Raw genomic sequence first — 14,459 nt, 5'->3', positions numbered from 1 at the left:
TTTATTGATCAAGGGGAACATCCAAATGCATTTTGAGAAAGACTTGAGAAATAACGAGACAATAATTGTCTATGGATAACGCACGTACCTTGGTCGACAGACGCAGACTTTAATAGAAACCCGTCATCTAATGACGGATTGCTCAAAAACAAGATTCTTACTTAATCTCGATCAACGATCTTTTCGACAGAAAACTATTAAAGTACACTGGTGAGCCCTTGTAAGTTTTTTGAACGAAATTATTTTTAGACTCTTTCATATGTGGATAAGGAGGGTAGGGATATTCTACCTGGGGGTCACAAAATGTTGTTTAAAATCCTCGGGTTCTACAGAATTTTGTGATTCCGCGAGTAGAATATCCCAATCCTTTATATCTTCGGCAATTGACAATCTTTAGTAGTAGATTATTACTATATGAAGCTATTTCAGTGTGCTTGGATAGACAACAATAGAATGTCATAATAACGCTAACGTTTAATTGAAAAAGTCGTAGTCTATGCAGTTTGGCATAGTCAAAAATAAATAAACGGGTACGTTGTTCATGACTGCCTTTGATTTTATATTTGCGATTCAGATAAAAGGATTAGTTCTCATAGTTTTCGTGTTTAAACGTAATCCGTATTATTTCTGGAAATAAACCATGAAAATGACGTTGATGTACGGGACCTGTAATATCATAGGTATGACAGAAATTTGAGTTAATATACCCACTCAAGCAGACGATTTGAGTCCTTTAAGTACAAATTATCAAAGTTTGCAAGACATGGTTAACATATGTGAAAAGTATAGTCGGAAGTGGCGGTTTACGTTCTCTTCAACTAAAAGTAATATTATGACGTTTTCCAATACACACACAAAGTACAATGTATCTAATATTTTACTTTACAGTTGTGTTCGACCAGTAGTTTCTGAAATCAAACACGTTGGTATATTGTTAATGTTAAATCACTATAGAAATAGTGTCGAAAGAACTAAAAGGGCATGTTGTAAGTTAAAAACTGGTATTATGTCACTTCTAAAGTCAGGTGCTCATCCTAATGCTCTTAACCCTGCAACTATTGCCAAATTGGCCAAAATTCAGATTTATCCATCTGCACTATTCGGATGTGAGTTGTGGCTTCTTAATAACTCAGAGATAAAAATGCTGGAACGAGCTCAGAATTTTATTGTAAAATGTGTTCAATGCTTTAAAATGAGGACCAGGACCGACATGTGTTTATCATTGCTCGGTTGGGTTACCGTCAGAAAATTATTGTTTGTAAGAAGAATTATAGCCATGGATAGTGGATTCTTGATTCAAAAAATTTTTGTCACCAGATGTTTTACGTATTTTTTGAATGCAGAAAAACAACAAGGTTTCATACCAGACATCATAAGTATATTACGAAAATACTCATTGTATGATTCTTTTACTAATTATTTTAATCTGGTACTTCTCCTAGTAAAAAAAACATTGGCGAAAACTTGTTTATAAAATGTTTACTTTGATGAAAAATCACGTCTATAACGTATGTCAAATGATATAGATTTTATTAGATTCAAATGTATTCACCCTAAAAATAGGTTGCACTTTCTTTGGGAACTCGCTGTAAAGTTACCACAGTATAATAGTCATGTACATTGTATTTTGTATGTTTGTGTAAACTCATGATTATCAGATTGTAAATAATTACAGTATGTCAATATTGTGGAATGCTTTTTAACGATCATGTTACCCATATTCTTTTCGATTGTGATACAAATAAAAGGTAAACAATTTGCCTATGATTTCTCAAACAGTGGTTTAGAGGAGTTTAGATTAGGAAATAAGCATGCGATCTTTATTGCTATGATTAAATCTCAACTCATTACTAATTATTAGACTTGAACTTGTACATATTTTGTAAATATCTATTTGCATTTTATGTTAATATTTTTCATGTTAAATGTCAGTCTTTATGTAATCTTCAATTTTGGAGGAAATACAGATAATAATAATGATTTTTAAACGCTCCAAACAGCAATCAGCTACATCTACGTTGTGCATCGATTCGCACTGCTTCCGATCTGATTACATAGCAAAGTCATGCATATCATATGCTGAAGGCCACTGAACCGCGTGCTGTGACAAAATTGAAAAAGGTTAACAGACGCACTATGGGGACCGTATGAACGCCGACTGTTAATATAGATGGGAATTAAGCCATCAATATATCAACATCCGACGTGAAGTATCGCTATTGAAGCGGATCCATAGATGTATATCCCTTCTATACCTTCTCTATACCTAAACAACTTATGCCAAGGACTGCTATTTGGAGGCAAGGATCGCTTCACACGACAATATAGAATGCAACTGCATATGCAGTTGTATTTTACTTTACGTAGGTAACCCTAGATCTACGTTATATATGGGAGATGCATTAGATCGCAGTTTACTTGCACCTTTCACTGTGCAGTTGTGCAGATACACAACACAGAAATATATTTATTCGCCATCACTATGTCAACAAGCAGTGGTTTAAACAAGACTGACAGAGAAAAGAACTCCAAGGTTGGAAATGGTCGTGTTTCATTTCTATCTCGATTTAGGACGGATAGAGACTTCAGAGAAAACATCAAACGGAGCGCTGCTGTCGCCTGGTCTTTGTTTATAGTTGTAAGTAATATACATAATCAAGGCAAGGTTGACTATGCATTTTGTATCAAAACTTTATAATGCATAAGAAAACCGGATATGCAAATTTTGCACATAGGTAATCAGTAGTTTACGTTGGTTTTTAATTTACGTTACATAATGATCGTGAAAAACCATGACAACATACATTGTCGAATGTTCGTTAGATAAGGCGAGGCCAAATTGTAAGATTACATGGATTGTAACAGTTTTCATTTGTCAATAGTGAGTTTCTCGTGGATGTTTATAATTCATTTTATTGTAAAAAAAATCACTCAAAAACAACATTTCTTTGGAAGTTTCAGTTTGTATCATGATCAAGAATGGCCATTTCAAAAGTTCCAAAGTTAGGTGAGGGTATCTTAATTATGATTATCAAAATTATGGATAGTACATAAATTGTGTCAGTTTTCAATGAATTGATTCCAAATGTATCCACCCAACATAGTTTAGATTTATGTATTTTACAAACTTCCGTAGCAATCGTTTCTGCTTGCTGTATACATGTACCTTTCAAGTCAGCAAATATATATGTATACATTCTTACAAACAAGAGCAATATATGTAGACTAAAGATTAAGTTCCAGCGGATGAATAAACATCTATTGACCGTTCTACTCCAGATATATCGTCTATGTACCACGCAGTATATTGTAAAGGGTTTCCGTATACAAATCACGAACAAGTATATTCAATGCTGACATGTTCTTCCATCCGTGAAACCGTCTAAACGTTTAAAATTTCTGTAAGTGGTGCATTACGATGAATTGTGAATCATGTCATTAGTTGTGAACGTTGTGTGTCAATACACGTTTTGCTCAGTTAGTGACAGTAACAGCGAGATACAACCAGGTACTAAATCGCAGCAGTGAGAATTTGATCCTGGTATGTCACACATGTATGATGTGCATCCCCATACACCTTAACAGACAAACGACTAGTTGTTTTGGAGAGCAAGTAATATTGCATAAACTGAGATGCATTTTCGATGTATGGAACATAGACTATTATTTGTCTAACTGGTTCACGGACTTGAACGGCGTTTAATTATTTGATGTCAACAATTATTTAATGTCAGACTGAAAACATATACGGCAAACAATAGCAATTCCTTGGGATTTATACCGGACGCGCATAATATTATGAAAAATTACAATATCGAGATTTTCTTTGGATTAAACAACCCTGACGATGATATGCCTTCAAAGGGACGGTGGAAACAATTCATAAAACGAATAGTACAAACTTGCGAGGAGGTGAAATGGAAGGAATCCTACACATAATTGCTAGCATACATACTAAGCTCGATACACATCCCCTGTGGGAGATCTTTAAATTAAGTGTGAAGGATACATGGCAGATGAGTGACCTTATACATCTATCATTTGTCTGGGAAGCTGTTCCCTGTTATTTGCAAATTATGTGGTAAAACGGTAACTGATATAGTAGCACATTTTTGATTGAAAGCACACAAAATGTTTCACGAGTAGACGTTTTCGTTGTATCATCAATCAGTAAAAGAATGATTTCTAAACGACGAATATTCAAATTTTATTCTTCATTATCACAGAGGAGAAAAAAATGAATGAATCGATGACCATCTGATTTCAGCGTTTTGTTTTCTGCTCCGTAACATAAAACTGTTAAGCAATAAACTGTTAGCAGATTGGACATACAGTTGATATGAAGCCCATCCGGAAGGAAGATAAATAGAATGGCGCCCGTTAGGGCGCCATGAATATTTATCTTTCTTTTACTTATATTTCCATTACGATCGTTTAAATGCAAAACTATACACGTATATCCTTTGAATTTCCCGCTTGAGCTAGTGTTGACGTCACCAAGTTAAATAAACGGAACAGCCATAGCATCAGCTTCTGAATATAGTTCAACACAAAACGGTTTGAAACAAACCGAACAAATGAAAATTATGCGATGATATTTTTAATACACTCTATTTTGTCAACACGATAATACTATTAGATTTTATAGACCGCACAACTTTAAAACCACTTTTAAAAGTATTTGACCGTTATGTATAGGTAAGACTAGCGTATAGATTTCCCATAGGCGATAATGCTAGCATTAATAAGTGTATCTAAAATTCTGTTCATACAAATATAACTTACTTATACTTATTGGAAAGGTATTTCAGTCACGAATACAGTTACGAAGTGAAAAAAGCGTGTTCACCAATAAAACTTCTTCCAAAATCCATGCTCGTCTAAAATAAAGCAGTCCCGCACAGAATACTAAGTGAAAACACAGGAAATTGTCAAATTTTCAAAATTACCCTAAATATCCCCCAAATGCAAAAAATTATGCTCAAATATTATTCTCAAAGAGTAGAAAACATGCATTTAATATTTATGGCATTAGTTGACAAAAATGGTTTATTTTAAGCCAATAGTCCAGCCTCTAACATGAAGTTCAGTCTCGAGCCATCAACATTAATTTTTGGCCAATCAGAGGCGAGATTCTATTTATAGGTGTCTTACCTATAGGTAAGACTAGCGTATAGATTTCCCATAGGCGATAATGCTAGCATTAATAAGTGTATCTAAAATTCTGTTCATACAAATATAACTTACTTATACTTGTTGGAAAGGTAATTCAGTCACGAATACAGTTACGAAGTGAAAAAAGCGTGTTCACCAATAAAACTTCTTCCAAAATCCATGCTCGTCTAAAATAAAGCAGTCCCGCACGGAATACTAAGTGAAAACACAGGAAATTGTCAAATTTCAAAATTACCCTAAATATCCCCAAAATGCAAAAATTAATGCTCAAATATTATTTTCAAAGAGTAGAAAACATGCATTTAATATTTATGGCATTAGTTGACAAAAATGGTTTATTTTAAGCCAATAGTCCAGCCTCTAACATGAAGTTCAGTCTCGAGCCATCAACATTAATTTTTGGCCAACCAGAGGCGAGATTCTATTTATAGGTGTCTTACCTATAGGCGTAAGCATCCATTGTATACATTGTCAGTGACGCAGCGGAAACGTTAAATATTCATACGCTTGACCAGATTGGAGTTCATAGTCTGATATTGCCCATCTGATTTAACATAGATTAAACGGGAAACTGAAGGTAGAATGGAAATATAACGTCCATCCTCGCATGACTTAAAGTGAACAGTCGGGCAAGGATGGCTAAAGTCGGTAAAATTGTGTGAATGTATCCAGTATAATTTCTTATGAAATAGAAAAATAAAATCTCTCGCCAAAATCTGTCTGCGTGCGAAGAAATTAATTTAAAGTATGGAAATCCTAAAACGTCCTCCCGGCTGACTATGTTCCACGCAGCCTCGCTTTCAATGCTTTCAACTTTCCTTTACTTTAATGGCCAGAACTGGGAAACGTAAGCAGAACTTGGCCGTCGTATTAATAAGTGAGAACTTTTGGAAGGCCAATGAACACATTTACACTGGTTTTCTTTGCCCGACTATTCACTTTAAACATGTTCTTGGCTGTTTGCTAACAGTTCCTTTTGCCATTATACATGTACAACTTAATTTTTTGTACCTTATTTTTTCCAGGGATGGCTGAAAGGGTTAATTGGACCGTCATTTCCGGAGATCTTGTTCCTGACTGACACTTCTTTAGAGAAAGGATCAGCCTACCTGACTGTGTTGTACACTTGTAAAATCCTGGGCCACGCCCTAGCTGGTCTGGTGTATGACAAGGTGGACAGGGATGTGTACACTTCAGTGACATCAATCCTTAACGCATGCCTTATGATTGCCTTTCCCTGGTGTCGGATATTCGGAACCATGATAGCTATGTATGGTTTACACGGCCTTCTTATTTCCTCCATGGAATTAGGTAAGCACCGCGTTATCAAAATCTTCACACCAATATTTCTCTCTTCTATATCCCTATTGAGTTATAGCAAACCAAAATCAATAACAAATTAATCAATTCCATACTATATTTATCTCAAAACTGGTTTATAGAGAAAAATAAAGAAATACATTTTTACCCTTCTTTTCAGCAAATACTTATGCCAACATAATAAGTATGTTTTTGGCAATTGTTTTCCAATTTAACAAAATTTTGTGTTTGTTGTTACCTGATATACTGTGTAATAAGATATATATTTTGTTTTAGGGTTGATAACAGATTCTGTGAATTTGTGGGAAGGAAACACGCGCCAGACGTTTCTCCAAACTGTAATGTTTTTCTTCTCAATTTCAACGATCATTTCACCACTTGCTCTTATTCCTTTCTTAATGAAGAACCCGGTAGCTGTTACCCGAAGTACAAATGATGAAAGTCATTTCCAGGCATTACCAAATGTCACATATGAAACTAGATATACTCGTGTGACGCAATTGCCGAGCTCTTCGTATTCCATCATTACTAACAGTACACTTCTCAACGTCAATGTATCGGATATGTCTAATTCCTTTATAATGAAACAACAGTCAGTTGTTTACCTGGGATTCACTATAGCAGCCGCTTTTGTAATATCGGGTGGAGTTCCGTTTGCCTGTTTCTATTTCTCAAACAAATGTTTCAAACAAGAAATGATTGATGATGAGACGGTGAACGAAGAGTTACACCTCTCTAACTGTGATGAGAAAACAAACAACAATCAGCCATGTAAATACAAAAAAGAACTGAATGTCGATGATGGCGTTGTTGAAATACTATATCCCGGTTCAAGAGAAGATGACTCCTCTGATATAACAAAAAGCGCATTAACCCCTCAGACGCAAAGTGTTTGGCGTCGACCATCAGTGTTTCTCCTACTCATAGTATCCTGCCTGTTCGGGGCAATGCACTCCGCTTTGGAAGTTTCGATGAGCGATTTGATGCCAATGTTTTGCCTTCAGTTCCTGAAATGGCCATCGTCTCAAGCTGCGATGACTGTTTCCCTGTTGTTTGTTTTCTGCACCTTAGGCAGGGTCGTGTGTGCGTTCCTTGTCAAGGTCTTATCTCTAACAAAACTGCTATTTGTCTTTGTAGCATTTATAATTTTGGGAAGTTTAGGTTTATCTGTAAGTGCTAACGTTGGGTCCGTGCCGGGAACATGGGTATCTATCGGGGTTATCGGCCTTGGAATATCAGCGTGTTATCCCCTCCAGTTGGGCTGGACTAGTCAATATCTGGTTGTTTTGACCGGGAAGCTAACTGCCTTTCTGCTATGCACTATGTACATCGGTGCTGTGGTGGCCCCGCCTCTGCTGAGTTTCCTTATGGCGAATTACAGTTATCCATTCCTTTGTTATGGCATAATTACAATGGGAATTATAACCTTAATTTGTGTTATCATTATGGCTATTTATGTAACTAACCAGAGCAAAACAAAATACTAGTATACTTTAACGAATGCTCATTTGAGATCAGCTGACTGACGATCAGCTGTTGTGTGTTTATGTTACTGAACTGTATCCCAGGTGTGTTTATATATTGAATAAGCGTGTAATAACTGTTGTATTGTAAATAATTAGCAGTACATGGCAAATGGAAATGTTTTTATCTAACTGACCATGCTATCAGATGGTATGTGATATTAGATTTATGTGAAATAGTTTGTTGGCAAGTAGTACGATAGCCGCCATATTGGATCTTGACTAAGCAGGCGGTCTGAATTTGAATTAGCTATTTTGTCTATGTAAGCTTCATGATCAATCTTATGATTTAATTCATTGATCGTTAAGACAATAACAATACTATTAATCAAAATGTATGTGTTTAATACGTACTTGTAGGCCTAGCGTACAACGGCCGATTTCAAGACATATTCGGTCCGAGCAGTTGTACTGTTTTCACGGTGAAACTGTTGACGCTGACGTTCCTGCTGATTTTTGTGTACATTTTTAAATACGGCTCGGAAACGGAATCAGAGACTTGTAACTATATTTTGTGTATTTATAGAGCATTTTTTAGTTGATAAACAGTTGTTTTATGTTATGTATAACCTATTCTTTGTGCTTTCATTTTTGGCACTATATTGTGACGTCGGCAATGTACGACTGTTATTGTTGTAAACAGTCTGGAGGGCCGCCACTTTGCCTCCACTTTTTTCCATATAAGGAAATGTGGACGCCCGAGGGGTATGTATATATCTCCCTTATATCGATTATAAGAAAGTTGGCATAACTTATAATACAAATCGTCTATTGTTCAATAGGAATTATTACAAGATATTTAGAGTTGGTTGAATCTTGTAATAGAGGAATGGATGACTTGATCGATTCCCATGAATAGTTTGTACTTAGGATAATACAAGAGTCTAGTGCACTCTTGTACTTCTATTACAAGATATAGTTAATCTTGTAATAGTGAAAGTGATCTCTTGATCAATTTCTATAAATCATTTTTAAATTCTATAATATTTGTATAGGATAATACACGAGTCTAGTGTACTCTTGTATTTCTATTACAAGACATAGTTAATCTTGTAATAGTGAAATTGATTATTACTTGATCAATTTCTATAAATAGTTGTGTTTATTACAAACACAGTGGTTTAAAAGCCTTGAGTATTTCTATTACAAGATATTTGGATTTGTGAATCTTGTAATAGAGGAATTGATGACTTGATCAATTCCCATAAATAGTTTGTACTTAGGATAATACAAGAGTCTAGTTTACTCTTGTACTTCTATTACAAGATATAGTTAATCTTGTAATAGTGAAAGTGATCTCTTGATCAATTTCTATAAATCATTTTTAAATTCTATAACATTTGTATAGGATAATACACGAGTCTAGTGTACTCTTGTATTTCTATTACAAGATATAGTTATCTTGTAATAGTGAAATTGATTATTACTTGATCAATATTTATAAATAGTTGTGTTTATTACAAACACAGTGGTTTAAAAGCCTTGAGTATTTCTATTACAAGATATTTGGATTTGTGAATCTTGTAATAGGGAAATTGATGCATTGCTCAATTTCCATAGATAATTGCAGATAATTTTATGTGTTAATACAAGAGACTAGAGTTCTCTTGTATATCTATTACAAGATATTTGGTTTGAAATCTTGTAATAGAGAAATTGATGCATATTGATCAATTTCTATAAACTACTAAGTAAATATACAGAGTTACTATTATCTTTATTCTGTTGTCGCAATTGTTGCTATTGCATCTTATTTATCACTTTGTTGTTTCTTTATAAAAAGACAAGTCATATATTATAACAGGGAGTTTAACTATCAATTTAGATAATTGTACATTTGTACTCGCTACCATTTATAACTTCTATATTCTGGCATACTGAACGTCTAATTTTACAGTAAATTAGACTGATAGAGAGTGTGATTACACATTGTGACACTGTATCTGCAGAATCAGAATTATATGGATGAACTTGTATTGAGGCATTGAGTTATTCTTTCCGATAATTGGCTATTTAGATGATCTGTGATCACAACCCAGTATTTTAGACTTGAGTGAGAAACCCTCAAGTAGAGACGAGGACGAGATTCGTTTCAATACTTAACACGGAATGTTTAGTTACGTTTTACAATTGCAAAATCATAAAGCCTAATTACTAATTGCCGAAATCTGAAATTAATTTCACTAGGAATTAAAATACTTTATACGTTTTACCGACATTCGGAAATGTTCCATCTTGTTAAATAACGGGTTTCTATGTAGTTAATACAGATCCGTATTTGACGATTTAATATGACCTAGATATCGAGTATCTTTTTTTAATTAGACTGGACAGTCGCATGATCTTCAAGTTTCCTTTTAGGTTTGGATAATGCAGTTATCGTTCTTTGTCCCTATCATCCGGCAGCAACAATATGGCAACCTGGAAATGCTCCACGCAGACGACACTCAAAGAGATGGAAACGGATCGAGTGAAAGTTACTGCTGATGACACTATCAAAAACTATCAGGAATCGACAGCAATTGTTCAGAATTATCAGTAATGGATCATGACAAAGTATTTGATGAAGTAAAATAACACTGAAGCTCGAAGCTATTTTTGCTTTGTATTTTTTAAGTTTATTTTTATTTCAAAAGTTTTCGACGGGATACACAATTTGTTAGTGATTTGATAGTAAAATATTGCAAGGTTCTTATAGACCCAACAGTACTTTTTCGTATTAAGGTTGTCTCTTGTTATAAGAAGGAGAAATACTATCTGAAGGGTTAGATATCATGAAGATTAATACATTAATACTTTAGAGAAATACTTTGTCTTTCCAATGAGTTTTTGATGAACAAAATTGACCAAGTATTTTTTTAATAGTCTTAGACTCGTCTACCTATAAAGGAGCATCATAAATATTTCATGGCATATAAATAGAATTCAATTTTTTTCGATATATAACTCTATTATTGTTTAAAAATTTGTTCAATTAATGTGTTTAAAATTTATCAACTGTATATATAATTAAATTTGTCAAATTTCTGACTAAGAGAGGACTTATATAGACTTAGCCAGTTGCCCAATCCTATTGATAATTATCAATACAATAGGTTGAAATGAAAATATGACCCGAGGAATTGATTCCATCAATTTGAATTTGTTATGTTGATAAGTCATTTAAGCTGACCACAAAAAATTGAAATGAATATCTCCATGACTATCGAAAAATAACTTACTTAGTATTGAGTGCTTATGAAATTGTATGCTGAATGAATACCCAATTTCGATAGCCAAGGCTATTCAGTACCGTACTGGATACCATTGGCTAGCAAAATTGAAATACCATTGGATATGGTAGACGAAACATTTAGTAATGTTTTTGTTTTCATTAATCAAATCTAAATGTTGCATCTGAAGTACACATTTGACGTTTATCTAATCCATGAAGTTGCTCCCAGAGCTTTGTTGAAGGCCATCGATCATGACCTCCATGCTGGGATAAGTCGCAGTTCGTGTTAACTAAACAAATATTTGTGTGTCTCATGGATTTATCAAATATAGACCAGTTGAATACTTCCTGAGGATTCACAATATACATAGTTCTGATACCTATCCATTGTTTAGTAATCGACATCGTCATAGCTGACATTTCCACAAACAGCGTTTTAACTGGGTCAGATGACAGCCATGTTTGTTTTGTCTAATGCCACATTAATACTTTAAAGTTTATTATCTCTATGATAGCCGTTTAATCACGTCGACGGAATTAATTATGGTGTGGAAAATACTGAAATATCAAGGAAGTTGTACACGGAACAGAAAATATATGATTTGATTGGACGCTGAATTTTGGGCGACTCAATAAAATGTACTGAATATATGTAAAGGGTTAACCGTTTCGTTTAAATTTCCGCAAATCTTCTTAATTTATCAATAATCGTACATTTCAATTTTCTTTAATGGTTATTATCAATAGACAACAAAAACTAAATCTAGATATCTTATCATTCTTCGCCATCTTAAATTGCGCGTACATTTACTCTTAGTCATATTCTCTCTCTATTAAAAGTCTATGTGGACGGCATTTACAGATGTCGGTCTTGTCTGCTTATGGCGAACTGTTTTGTCGGTTTCTGGTTGCCCTTCAGCTGGTATCCATACATACTTCTTTTAACGCAATGTCATTCCCAGTTTGACGACTTTTCATCTAAGATTAATGAGATATTATAAGACTAAGCACGTAATCAAATACAAGTAAACAATGGGCAGTTGATAGTCACTAATATGCTAATGAATACGAAGGGTATCAAAAGCAATAGAGTCTGCGACAACAGTTTCCCCCCTTATTCGTCTATTATTAATGCAGCAAGCTCTGTTCGCTCAAAATGAATAATCAAGCATAAACGACGCAACAAGAATTTTTTGGCAGATAACTGAATCATCTTTTATGAAGGTGGCCGAATTATATTTATTTTGACTTAAAACAAATTATTTATCGAACAGAATTTTGAGTGAAGGTACGGCCTAAAGAGCGCCATCACCTTAAGATAACACTGACGATCTACCACTCTGTTAATAATAATTGCATACTTGCATAATATGTTATGTTAACATAACATCTTGATCAAGGATGGACAATAATACAAAAAAAGATACTAAAAAGTTGGCACACATTCAAATGGACAGTAGAACATACATGTAGTGTATTGGCACATAACATATCGATAAACAGAGAAGTGGACTAGGAAGGGAAATTCGCCAATTTCTTGTCCAACAAAATGGCGTCTTGCAATTCTTTCTGTCAGCGAAGAATGACATATGCGCATGTCTGTTACGTATATGACGATTACGTGATATAAACTGACCAATCAAACAACCAAAGCGTAAAACCTAACGCGGGAAATACGAATTGTAAAAAAAAAGTCTATTGCATAGACTTTTGTTTTTGGTTGACGCAGTGACGTCACTAGTTTATATTGAAGGTAATAAATCTGCAGACGACATGAGTGTATTGCATGAGATAAATTAATGCTAAACCCGTAGGTATGTATGAGAGAAACAGTAATGCTCAATAAAGCAAAATTACATAAACTTGAACTCTACATCGACTTTAAACGGAGAGGGAATATTGTATGCTAAACATAGAAAAGACACGGATTTTCCTAAAGTGCAAGCGCTCTTTAATTCATCGACGATATTCCAAAACCTAATTGCCTGGACGTGAGATTTAGGACCCGGATAATAATACATTTTTTACAAAGAATCCTTTGTATAACTGTAGATAAACAAGTTATCTCTTAAAGGTCAATTGTAAAGATAAGAAAACTAGGCAAAGTATAATGTAAACAAGACAAATATGTAACTGTTGTATAGATGATAGTTACATTAGATATCTTTTCAGTAAACTGTTAAAGCATTTACACGTAGTCGAATTGTTTCAGTTAAGGCAATTTACATTCCAACTGCATGTAACAGGCTATGTCACGATAAATAGTGTGGTCTGGTTGTTTGTGTGTTCGAGTAGTGTCCAGACCCACAACTGCAGTTTGGTTTGGGCTTTTGTGGTACATGTCCATTTAACAGTCTGAATCTGGATCTTTTAAAAAAGTCAGAGTTTCCGGAAAACCACCAATTTTTCATTTGTTCTGTAACATGAAGGTGATTCCAGTTAGGTTTTAACTAGCAACCTCCAGATTAAGGGCACTATTAAAAGAATTTGTAGGTTCATTTTAACATCTCAGCTATCGGTACCCAAGCAGTAATTCCATTGTTAAAATGTAACCACTCAAAAGGTGATGCTATTTTTCAGCTATGGTGTGTTATTAAATTTCGTTAATGTTTATTTATTAATAGGAACAAACGTTTTGATCTATGAGCGGTTATTTTCAAACTCTGGGGGATAGTTATTTTGAACCTAAAGATTTTTTATTCAGTGAAGTTCATACCCGAGGTTTTCTTAATAAATAGAATAATTGCTTTTCCAGAAATGAAATTTCTCGTAGAACATGATACTCCATTATTCGACATGAGCTTCTAGGCTTCTAATTAATTTGTCGTACTTTTTATTTACCCGTCAAATGCAGTCCAGGTGGTGATGCATGTCGTTGTGATCACGTGCTATATACACTAAATGTGTTTAGCATGTGTACGAAATTAAATATAAGATCAAATGTTTTCAAATAAATGTGTCATATAATCTTATAGATAAATCTTCAATATAAAATATCATATATGGCTACTAAACAGTAAACGGCTAACACGAATTTTCATTAGAAACTCGGCTAAAGTTGAATGTCAGTTCTAGTGACAATGTTATCACAATGTCGACAATACCTGAGATTAGAGAGATCCTCATACTAAAGAATGGGCAGGATTTATCACATAGTGTGAGTGGATGGAAGGGGCTTTATCTATATAAAGTCGTATAAAGCTAGTTAACCTGGTGAAACAGCTTGT

General features: G+C 34.3%; 1 protein-coding gene across 1 annotated transcript; it reads left to right on the top strand.

The window, feature by feature from the left end:
- The first annotated feature begins 2,138 nt into the window (after positions 1 to 2,138).
- LOC138315599 (uncharacterized) lies at positions 2,139 to 9,373 on the top strand. The gene is made up of 3 exons (XM_069256739.1): positions 2,139 to 2,638; positions 6,201 to 6,486; positions 6,772 to 9,373. Exons 1-3 carry the CDS (start codon positions 2,483 to 2,485, stop codon positions 7,980 to 7,982), a joined length of 1,653 nt encoding a protein of 550 aa, XP_069112840.1. The 5' UTR covers positions 2,139 to 2,482; the 3' UTR covers positions 7,983 to 9,373.
- The last annotated feature ends 5,086 nt before the right edge of the window (positions 9,374 to 14,459 follow it).

Source organism: Argopecten irradians, chromosome 2 (genome assembly GCF_041381155.1).
Source record: "Argopecten irradians isolate NY chromosome 2, Ai_NY, whole genome shotgun sequence".
NCBI classification, from domain to species: Eukaryota; Metazoa; Mollusca; class Bivalvia; order Pectinida; family Pectinidae; genus Argopecten; species Argopecten irradians.
Note: the sequence above shows the minus strand (reverse complement) of the source record. Positions and strands in the feature narration are given on the sequence as shown.